The sequence below is a fragment of the Melozone crissalis genome, unplaced genomic scaffold (assembly GCF_028551555.1).
Source record: "Melozone crissalis strain CALT ecotype California unplaced genomic scaffold, PUWL_Pcris_2 ptg000027l_1, whole genome shotgun sequence".
In the NCBI taxonomy this organism is placed as follows: Eukaryota; Metazoa; Chordata; class Aves; order Passeriformes; family Passerellidae; genus Melozone; species Melozone crissalis.
The window spans coordinates 17,923,663-17,940,001 of NW_026535805.1; the positions used below are offsets into that span (position 1 = coordinate 17,923,663).

A 16,339-nucleotide genomic window follows, 5' to 3' on the forward strand; every position below is an offset into this window, starting at 1 on the left:
AGCATCAGATTTAATCTTCAAACAAAGTATTTCACTGTTATCCATAATGCCCAGAATGATACCCTTTTTAGCAGAAACAGAAAGAGGAGACAAATGTTTGATAGCTAAAATTGTAGGACAGCTTCTTTGGAAAGCTTTGTGATAATTTCTTGTGCCAGATCTCCAAGAATAATCAGCATTAAAATCTGAATAAGTTAAATTTGCTACTACAGTATGCACAGACTGCATCAGTCTGTTGTTAATTGGGATTTAGACTAAAGGCTCAGTTTCTAGCCATACGCTAATACAGGCTTAAAAAATTATATCTTTTTTTTTGCAAACAAAATATTTACTGAGAAACACAGAAGATGTAACAGAAACTTTACTGCATTTTAATGTATGTTAGTAATTTGCCTTCCTTTAATTGCATTTATCTTAGGCTAGCAGCCAGGTGGCTGAGATTAACTATCTGCTACTGCTCTCTGAACAAGATCTACTTTATTCATACACCAAAGGGATGACAAAGTGCCTCTCACATGATACAGTAAAGAGCATGTGAACTGACTTTGAATCACTTTTTCCAGGTGATTTGAGTACATTAAGATTCTTCAATGAGAAGCATCCTAGGAAGTTTCCCTCTTTTCCTACTCCCTGATGCAATTAGACCCCTTCTTTCCAGTACTCCATTTTATTAATAGAGAATACGTAGACCTAGTTTCACCCAAGGCCTGCCTGGACGAAAATTCACACCCTCTACATAAAAGCTTTTTTTTTTTTAAACTATTTGAAACTGAGAGATTCCAAGCTCTCAGCACCAGCTGAGCTCACAGAAACCAGAACAAACGTCAATTTAGAAAACAGCACCCTGCAAAACTACACACTTACAAACATTCTCTGAATTATAGGGCAAGATAAAACAACTCATGCCCTCCTCTTCTCTTTTGTGCAGCTGGTTAAATATATACAAAGCTAAAGTTGAATGGGAAGCACTCTGTCATACAAACACTTTAGCCAGGGCATCTGCTCCTGCACTGGCAATATAGCATTTGGATGGGTGGAAAGCCACATCATGAATGGACTCATCAAATTTTTTGCGATGCGCAGTAAATTCTTGGATGCAGGTCTTGCTTTCAAGATTCCACAAGCGAATCGAGCAGTCATGGCCTAAAGAAAGGGAAAACAGTTTTCTTTATAATTTGCATGCCTCCCACCATTATGAGAGAAAGAAAATGAAATCTGAATGTACTTACTGCCAGACATCAAATACAAGCCATTAGGATCAACAGCTAAACTTGTAACTGCATCTAAGTGAGCTACCATGGAGTGGATCAGTTTTCCTTTGAAAGAAAAGATTTATTTAGGTTATTTTCTGCAATTAACTTTGTTGTCTGTATTCACTGCTTATGACCCTATCACAGCTGATATAAACACAAGAGATTTTGTCCCATGACTGAATCATTAAAATTATAGAAGTCGATATTTGAATGTTTACAGCTCCCAAGAACCACAGTAGCAGTATGACCAACATTTATGAGACCTTTGCTTTAAGCCACGCTGACACTACAATCACTGTGCATTTTAAATATCTGTCCCTTAAGCGAATTAATGGAGTTCTCAGGTAATATCTTGAATGGGTAGGAAGGCAGGGGCTGAGCATACTAGAAGCAATGAACATAAACTACCTGGGAATAGGGGATAGTGTTAGTTGTCTCAGAGAGAATTAATGTTTTATCACAGCTTATTGTAATCACAGCAATAATTTCATGTTAAAAATAAGAACTCATGGGTCAAATGTAGCAGAGGTCTAGGAAGCACTAAAGGAGTGCCAGAGGTTCCTGCTCTCAAAAGCAAAATAATACAGACAATCAATAGAAGAAACATAAACATAAGAACATGAAGATTTTGAAAAAGATTAATTTTATGTTAAATATTTATAAACCCCATACATAGGGCATTCTAAAAGAAAGGACAGAGAGATCCAAGTTCCTTATCACTTTGCCAACAAAGCTTTAAATGAGCTGGCAATCTTTATACTCTACTGGTGATGAGAGATTTCTGCTTCAGAGGCTATCCAATTCTTGACATCCCTCAGCATTTGTGTGAGTAATACTGATCACAACAAAATTGGGAATACAATTTATATTACACAATGGCTACAGCTAAGATCTGCTGGAAAGATGCATACCTGTGTTGTTGTCGTAGAATTTGATGTGTCTGTCTTCATGAGCAGTGATACTAATTGGAAGAGTTGGATGGCTGATGACTCTGTTTATCTGACAGGAAGAACTGACTGCTAAGAAAAAACCCACACACATCAGCATAAGTAAGTTACTAAGTTCTTTGAAAGACTGCTACAAAGAAAAAAATATGTCGTCAATCTGATTTGCAAAATACTTCTTACATATCCTGGCAACTCTCAGCTAGCACCTTATGTTATACGCTTTCCTCTAAAATACTTTCCAAACTACACAAGACAGAGACTTACATAAAACATATGTATGCCAAATAAGGTCCAGCTTTTGGACATGGTTTTAGATAGGCACATCAGGCAAAAATGTAAAAGCAAAAACTGGTGAAAACACCTCATTCATACACATTCCTCTTCTTGCCAAGTCAAACTTTCTTCATAACACACAGGACAGGTAAATAAACACTGCAGGCAACATGTTTGAAGCAAACAAAATCTACCCCTTATTATCTGATGTATATGTATTAACATTATTATTGAAAAAAGGATGCTCGATTATTCATAGGAGAGCAAATTTCCTAGCCTTCAGTAATTCTGAAATAGCATGCATATATATAGATATATATGTACACACAGAGAAAAAAAGTATAGGAATTTTCTGGTTAGAGATCCAGGCATTGGTATGATGCACAAGTTAATGCAAGAGGTGTCTTAAAAGTCATAGATTATGAAAAAACCCTCAAATAGTCATTACACAGGAAATCAAAATACAGATATTGTCTTTCATGTTGACTGTATTTAGCTAAATTGCTTCCAAAGAACATTCACACAATTTAATCTAAATTCTTACTAAAACAAACAAAATAGAAGGTTCACTTCCTATTAAAATGGTTTTACACCTTTCTATAAAAATCTGAACCATAAGACAGTGTCAGCATCCACAGGACACTTAGAAATTATGAAAGTATAAATTCAGGAAAAAAACTCCACATTCATATTCATAAACACTCCTAAAATTACTAAAAGCACATGAACCTTTACCACATCCAGCCATCCTCATGGTTTGAAAATGCCAAGCAGAGGCTTATGCTGAGCAGAAGAGTCCCTAAATAGTGTGTAGGGCATTTCAGGTGACATTTTCCTCTTGTCTAGTTCTTGTAGAAATAATAATTTATTTCTTTAAAATACATGTAAGCTTTATAGTACTGTTACATAACCAAAGATACTAAACAGGGACTGCTGGTTGCCATATCAGGGTCTTCTTTTCCTAAAGGAACATTACGGAATTACAGCAAGGAGTGGGTGCAAAAAACAGAAGGGAGAAATGGGAGGGAAGAAGAAAGGTCGCTTCCACTGAATTGCTTTAACTAATTTAGAACTGTTTTTTTAGACAGGAACAAAGATGTGGGTTAAAAGAAGACACCCAGCACAGTAAGGAATAACCTAAAGAAGAGATATGGAACTTTCCATTTGCTCTTATAAAATTACAGTAATTTCAATATTTTAAAACACACAAGCAAAGCCAACAAGAATGGCTTAGTGCTTTTTAAAAATATAGTTAAATGGTACAATTCAGTGCATAAATCCCTAAGAGTGAGGGAAAAAATACCAAAATTTTAAAAGACACAATGTTTTACCATTGTGGCCTGAATATGAACCCTTATGCTTCAGCTCACTCTGGTCTCTTTTGTAAAGTCATTGCAATATAATGTACTAACAGCAGGCTCTTAACAGTATCCTCTAAAACTTCTAGTATTGGTCACTGACATGATCCAAGGCATTATATGGATCACAAGGAGACCCTGTGAATTAATGCTCTTTCACTGGAGCTTTGCTTTCCTCCTTCAGTGAAAATTCAACTAAAGCGCACATCCAAATCCGACAAGAGTGCAATAAAGCTTAGAAAATGGATACCTCTGAAGAAAAATAAAAATAATTGACACACATTCCCAATTTTTATATAAATTTAACATTAAATTTTTGCCTCTTTTGCGGTTTTGGACTGAAGAGAAAATGGATATATTGAATCTGCAAAAATCACAAAGCCTTATTAAAGAAAGTTGTGTTTTTTCTCATGCTACTTGAAGAGTAGCATTTCCTCTCATTCCCTTGAAGAGGAATTCAGAGTGTGAGCTTGTTTCTATCTTATTTCAGAAGTATGCACATTCTTCTGCTACTGCAAAACCTATGAGGTCTGTTGTAGTAGTAACAATTTACTGTTATATATCAGAACACAGCTTCTAACATTATCCATCTTATAACTTCTCATGACACTGCCTAATTCTTTGGAAGCACTGAAAAGATTATCAACAGTATCCATCTTAAACAAGCATTTTTTTTCCTTTAGTTGGTTTGGGGCTTTTGATACATACTGGTATCCACAGTGGACTCCAGGGTAAGAATTCGCTGCCGTGTCTCCATGTTAAAAATGCTAGTGTGTCCACTGTTAAATGATGCTACCATGAGGCTTGGGTCACTGCTCACAAGGTCTACTGATGAAGGGATTCCCATTTCTAGAAAGCAATGTAGAGAAGATATAGTTGGTGTAAAGAAAATGAAAAAAAAAAAACTAAACAAAAAAAATCCTTACAAAAAAAGTAAGCACTTCAACACCAAATGGACCCCAATTATCAAAGGAAATATTGCATTCTAAGATATAAATTATGCCAATCTAAATAGCTTTCCCTGTATGATAATGATTTTAATCTTATTTTTTTGGACATGTGTATCAACAACTTTCTTACTAAGATGCTGTATCTGGAACTGCAGCTGTGCAGAAATCTACTTTAAATTTAAGAAAGCAAGAACTCCCTGTCCCCTTCTCCTTCCTTTAACTATAACAACAATTCTCAAAAAAACTCCACCAAACTCCATTGCTTTGAGTAAAAGGACATGAAATTGAAGTGTACAACAAGTGACATGACAGATAATTAATGTTGTTATAATTAACTTAGACAAAATCAGAGCTTAATAAAACACCAAAGTTTTCCAGGTGCAGATTTTGCACACTGGAACTGTCATCATGTACGATTACATAAATGCATTATAAACTTGTATTTCAAAGCTCCTGCCTATTGTGGTATATATTTGATCTCCTTATACTGTAGCTATCTGCACACTACAGGACAGAAGGTCAAATCAGCAAAGCTTGGGCATAGGATGTATTCCTTAGAATTTTTCTCTTCAAATGTCCTGTTCACCACCTGCTATGTGAAAGAACAACACCAGTTGCAACAGACGTCAGGAGGAGGAGGAAAAGACAGAGAGTGAGAAACTGAATTTTAAACAACCTAATGTGGGATCATAGATTCAGATAATACAGGAATACCATCACATCCCTGTAAACTCTCTAGAGATTCATGGGAGAAATGTCCTTCTGAGACACAGGACCTCAGGAATATTTCTCAGGAATGGCAGTAGTTATCTACAAGTATCCGAAAAAAAGCCAAAAAGGATTGGTGTGAGAAAAAACCACATTGTTTCTCAAGTGACCTTTCCTACCACTGCCATGCCTGCTTCCTGGTAAGCAGGAATCTGCAGCTTCCTGGTAAGCCTACAATGGTTAATCTGAATGACTTGAATAATGAGTGACAGATATTTTAGGGGTTTGTTAAAGGTTATCAATAAGCTATTTGGAAAACTGAACTTTCAGTCTTCGGATTTCACAACTGGGCTTCATTCCAGTTTAGAATACAAAAAAAAAGCCCTAATATTAGGGCTATTATATTGCCTCTGTGAGGGAAGACTACTCCTCCTTCCCCCTTAGTTTAATAATTAAAACAAAAACAACTCACAGTAACAAACTCCAAAACTCTACCAGGAAGTTTTCAAAGCAGGCAGATAGACAAGCTGGCAATAACAAGCCTGCATACCTTTAGAAACACAGTTTTGCTAAAGCTAAAATACATGAAATGTTTCTATTTTGCTCAGTCTGTTTCGAATAACAAGCAATGGCATATCTGATCAGCTTTACACTATAATTTGACATGTCTGTCCAGCTGTAACAAAGTTTATTTTGCCTCAAAGTATTTCTGAAGAGACATGGGACAGTCTCAGCTCAGGAGCTGTCTTTAATGACTATTAGCTGTAAGAAAGTTTGGCCACGTCAATGGGCTTGTTCTGGAGCACTCTGGCTCAGACAGACAGCAACTTCCAGAAATTAGATTCTAACCAGTGGGATTTTCACTTGTGCATGACATTTCAGTAACTAACTCTAAAGGAGTATATTTTTTTCAATTAGCCCTGTTTAGAATCGCTAGGTTATTGTGATTTCGTGGATCTGCAAACTCAGAAATTCAATTGGAATCTCTGTGTTAGAGGCACAAGGAACAAATCTGGAAGGTACAATGACACTGGCCTAAGATGAAACACTGGTTACTCCAAACCTCCACTGAGGAAGAAAGGGCTTTTTATTCTGGACAAACCAAAAGCAAGGGCTAGTGGAAGCTCAAGTCTGAATGTGAATTATGGAGTTAATACACTATCCTCCATGGCACTAGGAACATCAGCAGATCATCTGCAGCAGTTGGCTTTCAGATGTATTTAACTGTCCCCCTGAATGTAGGTAAATATTCAGGTAATGTCAGAGAAGGGTCACAAAATTTACTCTTCCCAAAAACATTCATAAAGATACAAAACTCAGAAAGAAGCACAGGAAGTATTTCTATTCAGTAGCCAAAATTATGTCAGTTTGAACAGTGATGTTCATGAACATGAATTTTCTGTAGGGCAATTTCCTGTACCTTGATTATCATTAAAGATATTGAGAGCTGGAGCAATTTCTGTAGCTTTCCACAAACGTATGGTGCCGTCTGCTGAGCAGGACAGCAAACGCTGGTGAGCTCCACTGTAAACCAGACCCCACACTGCATCTGTATGGCCTACAAAAGCACCTCTTAGAACAGAAGGATCTGTGAACCAAACACAACAAAACACATTTCAAAACAAAATCTGAATTAAGTCAATAGCTGTATCTTAGCCTATGTTTAGGCACCAACCTCTGGAAGATAACTGATAAAAAATCCCAAGATCAATCACATCATATCAATACAGAAGTCTTAATTATTCTGGCATTAAGATGCTTGAATTTCAGCAGCATATGTGACATTCAATTAGCCAGTTTTCAACTAAAGGAACAAAACAATGCTTCAGCAGAAGGGACAGTATTGACTTTGGCAAAACACATTTCATTGTTAAAATTCACTTTCAAACAGCTATTAATGCCACAGCAGTCCTTTTTATGCAGAAGCTAGCTTTGAGACCAGCTGCATCTGAAGCTACCACAAGTGCAAAATAAATCATAAAACGCAGACACAAGGCTGACATCCACTCAAATCTAGTAAATTTTACTGAACTGGGCCTTTTTAGCTGTTTCTAGCCAACATTAACAGCTTTGGTGTCAGACTATAAAACCTTTTTATCTCAACTCCACAGAAATTTGTCAAAGAAAAGAACACTAAAATACACATTTCCTGCACTTTGCAAATGATCAGGTTTAGTCCTGTACTTCTAAAACCTGCGCTTTAGACTAGCTGTTTCTAAAAACTATGATGAGATCGAGGCATTTTTTAAGAAAATGACATTTTATCTTGCCATCAAGCAGTATCAGCATTAAAACAAGAGGTTACTTAAGTAATTGAAGATAACATTCAATCTGCTGTTTTAAACTCTCACAGAAGCATTATCTACAAGTTATACTATTTTAGTGACATAACATGACTGTCACTAAACTTATCATGTCACTGCTGCGTGCGACAGCAACGTACCATAAGAGTCATAGGGGTCAATGTTTGGGTTGGTTGTGTTCCAGCCATGGATGAGGCCATCTGTTCCCCCACTGTAGCACTGCTCACCATTACTGCTCATCACCACACAGAGCACTGGGCCACTGGAAGAAAGCCCCAAAGAAACACTGACTGTTAACATTTTCATCACATGCAATGCAGTGTCAATCTTAAGAATTTCCATGTGAGGTACAATTCACTTGCTACATGGATTGCAACAAAAATGCTGCATAATGAAATCATATGCCACAAGATTTCCCATAAAAATGCCCTCCACAATATCTGGTAACACAACTGCAATCAGGACAATTAATCATTATGCACATGAAATGTGAAAAACACCACACTTTAAACTCTAGGATTTCATATTTCACATAAACACATTTTTTCTCTTTTCAAAAGATTTAAGGGGCTTTCATGAAATCATCTCAGTAGATTTAAATTCACTGCATTCATTCTTCTTCAGTTTCATTCCGCATATGCAAGTATGTGTCAAAAAGGCAAAAGCTGCAATGATGAACAGAACACCTGAACAAATTTGAACAGTATCATTTGTAGGTTTTTCATTTTAAAATGGTGGTATATCTGACTTCAGACATAAATAACTATGCAGAAGGAAGCAGAACACATGGAGATATTCTAAACAACATAGGAACTAAAAGCGTCACATGAAATGAGTAGCTGATAAGGTGGAAATTACTTTTTTTAAAAAATCTGTTTCTGTTTAAAAATCTTATCTTTCTCAAAATATGACAGTATTTCTCAGGAAATACTTACTTATGTGCTCGGAAGGTATATATTGGCTCTACATCAAGAGAAGCACTCCTAAATGAAGTACGAAAAAAATGTTAACATGTGTACCATCTTATATAATGCTTCAGAAAAATTTGCTGGAATCGCTAAATTCTTAAAATCCCTGCTACATCTTTTGCAGTGTTTCTCCCCACAACTTCCTCTCCCAACGTGATTTTTCATGGGTCTAGGAACTATTTGCAGTCTTTCGAAACATGACAGGATTGGTTGTTTGGATTTTTGTTTGAAGGCCTTCAAGGTACTTCAGAGACCCATCAAACAAGCAGCTAGGTACATCAATGGAACAGGAGTGGAGAGACATCAGCATCACATGGAATGTATCATTAATTGTTCTTATTGGAGCAAAGGAGTTTTGTACTCAAAGTTTTTCTATCAACACTGAAGTGCTTCAAAATTTGCTGCTCTGGATTTTATCAATCCAAGGGAGGACTGTGTTATGCCCAGTTCTCCTCAAAAGTGTGACGTACTCCCTTAACCACCTCAGCCCCATTATGAATTTCCTCTGATTTCTGCAAATTCCCAGCAATTTGCAAGAGACAGTTAACAAGGAACCTGGCAACACCTCAGAGTTTCAAGCTGTCCCATGTATATGCATGTATGTGTATACATACATATGCATATATATATAAATGCATCCTATACATTTATATACACATGCAAGCACACTAACAGGCTGCATCCAAATACTTTTACTAGTAAATTAATTTGTCATGTTATCTACAAGGAAAATATAAAAACATGAATGGTTTTCATCTTCACAAACAAAACACATTCACAAACACACATGGATTTTTTCTGGCATTCTTTAGGCATCTCCACCCTTCTCTAAGAGCTTGTTTTCCCAGTCTTAAATTCAGGGAACACTTTGCATTAACTGTAAGGGCCATTCAGTGAAGTAGTATCTAGATTTTGGTTTTCCTTCATAAATTAAAATTGGTTTTGAAGAAAATAAAGAAAAATTCTTACTTTTTTGCTGGGGCTGTTTTTTGTAAATTCCACATTTTTAATGTATGGTCCTCTGAAGCTGTTATTAAGACTGGTTCAACTGGATGAAAAGCGAGACCTCTTATTCCATCAAAGTGACTTCTTAACGTAAACTTGGGGTTCCAAGTCTTTCTCAATGCATCCTTATTGTTGGCTATCTAATAAAAAAAAATGCCAAACTTGTAATTAAGCTGGAAGGCACAACAAAAGGAAGAAATAAAAAATTTAGTTTGGCATTTTCAGAAGATGTCAAATTACCTCACCCACTTTTCACAATAACCTGCTCTCAAACAACAGTCCACTTAACACTAACCAGACACTTCAAAATGAGAACCACGGTAGACATGTTCCATATGAGTAATGTTGCATCCACAGTGATAAATTCTAGGCAAATCTGAAATAATCTTATGTCTGTCAAATTACACACTTTAAAAGCACTGATAATTCAATTAATACAGTTAAGTGTTTAAAATTTGATCTATGGCTCATTCACTTACAAAGTTCGGCTTGACTCACCAAGGTGCAGTCCCTGAATATCCAAAGTACTACTGACATAACACCTCTAAAGAAAAGATCTGAGAGAAACAGAGAAGTCTCTAGAAGCACAGCAAGGAACACAACCTAACTTACCCAGCTAAGGTAACACAAGCTCTGTAATAATGCATGACAAGTAAGGTTTGCCAGAATAGAAAAAAAAAAAAAGGCAAAAAGGACTTGGCTACTTCTACTACTAAGAATCTAACTGGCAGGCAATAAGGTATCGTGTATACAGACACAATTATTTGGCAATAAATGCATTGTAGATGATCCAAAATAAAGCCTTTTAATAAAATAAGTTACTTCAATATTGCTCCTCTGAACAAATATTGACACAAAATGCTGAACAAACTTTTTCACTGTCAGTCAACAATGTCATGAGTTAAATTTACCTTTCCATAACCAATGCTGATGGTGGTTGTGGAAAACCAAGAAAACACATAATTGTACTGATGTACTGATGTTTATCATGTTGAAATCTAAAGATAATTCCAAATAATTTGTATCTTTAACTGCAAAGATGAGAGAACTATTTTGAGCCACTTCAAGAAACATTTTATCCTGGGGACTGGAGGTGAAAGAGGAGGCTAAAGAACAGAAGTGCTTTTTCTTAAGCTTTGTTACATCTGGATTTAACAATAAAAATATACATAAATTTAAAGGTTCTATAGATTTTAAACAAGGAGAAAGGAGCCACAAGAAACAGCAGGTTTAGTCTCATCATCTCTCTTAGTAATGACATATTGCCTTGCTCAGGGAGACAAGTCAGTTTCTTTGCCAGTTTACTGAGCCAATTTGGCTGGGTGAGGGAACAGACAAATGCTCGAGCTGGTACAAGGATGGGGCAGGACTGCACAGTTAGCAGCTCTGGCAGGTTTTCTGAGGACTGGCCAAGAAAGTCTCAGCAAAACGGGTACAAGATGTACAGATATCTGGAGAGGAATTTGGTTGCCTCAACATAGGCACCTAATGCCAATCAGGTGCTGGAGGGAACCTGCCTGCCCTCCAGCTGCCGTACCAGCAGCACGGGTTCTGTGCCACAGCTGCAAAAGCCACAAAGACACCTCAGATGGCCTAACAGTGAATTCCAGTCCTGGCAAGATAAAATTCTATATTTGCTTGACATTCATTCAAAAATGTCCTTCCAAAAGGAGTCCAAGAAGGGCACTTCATAAACTGGAAAGCAGTCCCAGCTAGGAGACCAGCAGCAGAGCTGGAAACAGATTCTAATCCTGACGCATCACCCACCTGGCTGCACCACATCACTCTACCCACCAGTCTCACAAGCTCTGAGGCTGGTTACTCACACAGCACACAACCTCCTTCTGTCTCTCCGCACCAAAGCACAACTGTGAGGTAACCCAAGGCCTGAAAAGCACTTTGGCGGGATGCCAACCCCAAAATTGGCACCTGATCTGGATTTGCCGGTTATAATAATACTTGTGTCTATACAAAATTGAAAATTAATTGAAAACAAATTGAAAACAAATTGAAAACTCAAGACAGCAATGACAGGTACTTCTCTTGTTCAAAGTTGTAAGAAATCAAACAAGGGCCTACTGCGATGTCTAAAACCTCCAAATCAGTACTTAACATTAAATGCAATGATTTTGTAGTTCAGTCACTCTTACCTAAAATCTATTACAATTTTATAAAGATGATTAATCTATCCAGAAGACTAGAGGAAAAAAAACCAGAGCCAACTACAGTGAACATTTGTCAAGAATGTGTAAAGGAAGGAAAAAGAAAAGGCAAACTTAAGTGTATTGGCTAGCAATCTGGAAAATTTAATCTTGTTAGATACTCTAAAAACCAATATACCAAAAAAAAAGAAGTCTTTTAAGTAATAAATTAATAATCTTCATTACCAAGTGAAAACCATTCTTCAATTTACAGTCAAAGCACTATGTAAAAAACTGAAACCATGAAATGAGGTAGGCTAATGCTGCCATTTTTAGAAGAAAATAATCCAGCAAAAATATCAGTGAGATGAAAGGAACCAAAAATGGGAAAAGCGTCTGCCACTCTTGAAAGCAAATATATTTAAAGACTGATTCACGTGATCTTTCAACTTAATTCTCCATATGATTCAAAACTGAAACTTAAAAATAAATACTAAGCTTTCACTAATCGTACGTGATTCACATTTGGCAGCCAGATTACATTATCTGTAAGCTAAACTTACAATAAACTTGAAATAGGAACAACAGCCTTTCATTTTGCTTCAATAAAGTGCACAGTAAACAGAGCAAATAGTTTTATAAATTTTTTTTTAATTGTCAGCACTAGAAAAAGGTAAGAGTCGAGGTAACCATGAGTATGAATTCCTGATCACAGGACTTCATACAGGCATTGGACAAATGAACAAATAGAAGTTAGTATTCTCTACCATGCAGGAAAGGACTGGAGTGGATAAAGAAGTGCTACTCCATAAATGAAAGCTGTTAGTTCAGGATACAGAGACATGAACAAACACAACATTTATATGGACACTTGCACAATGAGGTCAAGCAATGAAAGCATCTTGTACAGATGGGTTAGCTTTGTCATGTTCTCTGACTTTAAAATCCAGGCTTGGATTTTTAGGAGCACCTGTAACAGTAATTTATTTGTACATTACTGTACCCCTTTCTGAAGACATAGTTAGGGACAATTAGTTCTTAAAAACATCAAATTGGTAGATAATACTGAAATACTGAATATTAGGAGAAATGCTCTGCATTCATTGCAATATTGATGATTCATAACATATCACATGTTCAGAAACTTGCTATAGTGGTAGAGCATGCCTCTGCAGTGGCACTCTCAAATGAATCTAAGATTTTATTAACTATGTATTTCATTGCTTTACAGGTACATACAGGGGTAGAACTTCAAAGTAAGGACCTGCATCTTATGTCCAAAGTCTCAGATTTAATTTGTCATGGTAAAATCCCAGATAATGATTATTTAAGAATCAGATTTACTGAAGGGTAGGATTCATCCCCATCCAAGAATTAAAAATTATCTCTGAAATCCCTCAACCTCGACATAGCTGGGCAATGCAACAGCAAGATTAAACTGAAGCTGACAGATCACACAAGAGCAGATGAATAAATTAATACCTGAAGTATCTTTTCCCAAGAAATCAGAAACACAGAAAAAAAATTGCATACAACTGAGAAGATGTAATTTTAAGAAAGATTTTTTTCATAAACAGTGCAAGAAAAATAAGGCCACAGAAGTGCTGTCCACAAAACCCTCCTAAGAGTCCTGGTCCAGTTTCCTGTTTGAAATGAAACTATTCCTCACACCAGAGGTAATGTAAACCACAGTTTTAAATATCTCCCAGGAGAGGGATTCCATTGTTTCTCTGTTTCAGTATCACCTACTACATAACTTTCTCCCCCAGTGTCATACCTGAACCTCCCAAGCCATAAGTTGCTGTTTTCTCCTGCCTTAACACCTGGCACTATGGAGAAGCTTGGCTCTGTCACCCTTACAAGCACCCTTCTAACACCTGCAGGCTGCTATTCAAGCACTCCTCTGCATCCTAACAGCTAAGCAAGACCAGCTCCCTTAACATCTACTCATCAGTCAGAAGCTACCAGATATTCTTCAATTTTTCTACAACCCTTTTTAAGTGGAGTGGCCCAAAACTGCATACAGCCCATGTAAAAGGGACATAAATGTCTCTCAATCTGCTGGCCATGATACTCCTAATTTTGTTCAGTCACTGGAGTTACATGTGCCCAGATGTACCACTATCACTAATTTACTTTCAACTACTTGCATAACATGGCAGGCAAATGAGAGGAGAGGGGCTGGCAGAGAGCTTGAATGCTGCTGTGCATGGAAAGGAGTCCTTTGCCAAGTAAAACTTTGTGACATCCTCTGGCAGCATAATTTTAACTGGAGAATGTTTTCTGCTGAGTCTATACACAAGTAACTTGCATCTGCCTTCAACAAGACAGAAGGACATTGAGTTACCATTAATAACCACTTACATCATAAGTCAGTGAATCTGCCTCATTTGCTACTGTAAGGCCTGCCAGTTCTCCAAGACCCAGTTCATTTTCAAGGGCTTCATCTGTTCCCATAATGAAAGATTTCCCTGAGGATGGAGGGAATGTTAAAGCTTCCACTGCAAGAAAACAAAACAAACAAAAAAATCCTGAAACATAGATTTATACTACAGTGTACAATAAAAGCACATTTTCCACTTTTAGAACGCTACATATCTGTCAAGTAGCTGAGGGCAAAAAAATCCACAGACATTCACAGAAAAACAGCTATTCCAAAGATAATCACTGTACTTACCAGTAAGCAGCACCCTCTGAACACACCTACACTTGAGGTGTGTGCGACTCCACACAGTAAACGGAGCCAGCCACGGACAGGAAGGGTGTGCTACCATTAATCCATTTAAAGTGCATAAGAAACACAGAAAACACCTTCCCCAACTCAACTACAAAATATAGCAAATAGATATTGAAGAAGCAACAAAAATGTAGATAAAAACAGCTGGTGGGAGCAGCCTAAATCAAAGCCCTTCAAGCACTGCTCTTTGAATAGGTCTCTTAGTTATCACCTTTTCATCACAAACATCTTTTACCCCCTCCACCCCTAAGTCTACACTACAGTTTTCTTCTCCTGTCCTTTGAATTCACAAAGCAATATTTCACTTAACACACAATACACACAGGACACCAAATTTGAAAACTTCCTAGAATAAAAAAATGTGTGCCCAAAATATGGCATCTCAGCTTTATAAAGAAATACACAGCTAACATTAATACTGAACTCAGACTGGTAAAAATCAGCTGTCCTTTTTTTGTGAGAATCCATGTGAGTCTCTGAATTAGAAAACACATGAAAATAGAGCTCTGCTAATACAGCTCTCAGTACATGTGAGAAAAGTTGGAAAGGGAACAGTCAACAAAAAATTCTTCCACTTCACAAAGCGTTGCTAAGTTACCCCCTTCTTTCATGAAGAAAATCACTGAGCATGAAGGAAGCAGAACTACTGAGATCTTTGGTAGCTATTCCACACACCACAGCTTTTTATGCATCTTAATTTTAACTTGGCCGACCTACTTTTTCACTCTCACTGAAAGACTGCTAAGTGGAACTCATGCTTTGCACATTTTTCAAAAAACATATTTACCATTTTAATAGACCACATGATACCACAGAATCATAGAATGGTTTGGGTTGGAAAGGACCTTATAGATCATCATGTTCCAGCCCCCTGCCACAGAAGAGACACCTTCCACTTGATGGGATTGTTCAAAGCACCATTCAACTTGGCACAGAACACTTCCAGGGACAGGGCTCCACAGCTTCTCTGGATGTGTTCAGTGTCTCACTACCCTCACAGTAAAGAATTTCTTCCTAATATCCAATCTACACCTGCCCTCTTTTCAGTCTGAAACCATTCTCCCTTGTGCTGTCACTACATGCCCACATAAGAAGTCCCTCTCCACCTCTCTTGCAGGCTCCCTTTAGGTACTGGAAGGCTGCCCTGTTTGACAAATTAATATAGCTCCATATCCTATATGTTATTATGCTCTACATTATAGCAATTCAAATACTGAATCAAATAGATGACTCAGCATTTTTCAGACTTAATAGTAGTGCTTCATTACAAAGATGCATGTGTGGCTCTCCACACTTGGACTAGCCCTGTGAGAATTTCTCCTAATTTTTGGAATACATTATGGAAATTAATACACTGGCAAGCTGCAAGTTGTCCTGTATGATTCACTACACAATCATGCTTCACAGTACATGCTTTTGAAAGCTATAGTAAGGCATCTGTGTTTACCTGCACAGCCTCTATCTTTGCACTTTGGAAAAAAGAGCACTTGTGTGTGTGTATGTATACATACATACATTTAAAATTATGTCAATGGGAAAAAAAATTATGCTCTTATGTCCTCAGAGCTTCTGGCCCACACTTGTCTGCCAGGCTTGAGCACAAACAAAAGCAAGTGATTTAGGATGATTATATTACAAAGCCACCAAGTGCCAAATTATTTTTCTCATTGTGCTCAAAGAGATTCAGCCAAGACTT

At 37.2% G+C, this 16,339-nt stretch overlaps 1 protein-coding gene across 6 annotated transcripts in view; it reads right to left on the reverse strand.

The window, feature by feature from the left end:
* Nucleotides 1–16,339, reverse strand: part of STRN (striatin) — a 61,845-nt gene continuing 45,506 nt past the window's right edge. For 5 of the 6 annotated variants that reach the window (XM_054279251.1, XM_054279250.1, XM_054279254.1 and 2 more), the window contains 9 exons: nt 14,271–14,407; nt 9,730–9,905; nt 8,728–8,775; nt 7,933–8,054; nt 6,910–7,077; nt 4,540–4,680; nt 2,165–2,272; nt 1,230–1,316; nt 1–1,143 (listed from right to left, as the gene is read on the reverse strand). In XM_054279251.1, coding sequence (XP_054135226.1) covers nt 974–1,143; nt 1,230–1,316; nt 2,165–2,272; nt 4,540–4,680; nt 6,910–7,077; nt 7,933–8,054; nt 8,728–8,775; nt 9,730–9,905; nt 14,271–14,407 — 1,157 coding nt within the window. In that variant the 3' untranslated portion in view covers nt 1–973. The remainder of the gene's footprint in view (nt 1,144–1,229; nt 1,317–2,164; nt 2,273–4,539; nt 4,681–6,909; nt 7,078–7,932; nt 8,055–8,727; nt 8,776–9,729; nt 9,906–14,270; nt 14,408–16,339) is intronic. The other variant, XM_054279255.1, reaches the window with a different exon arrangement.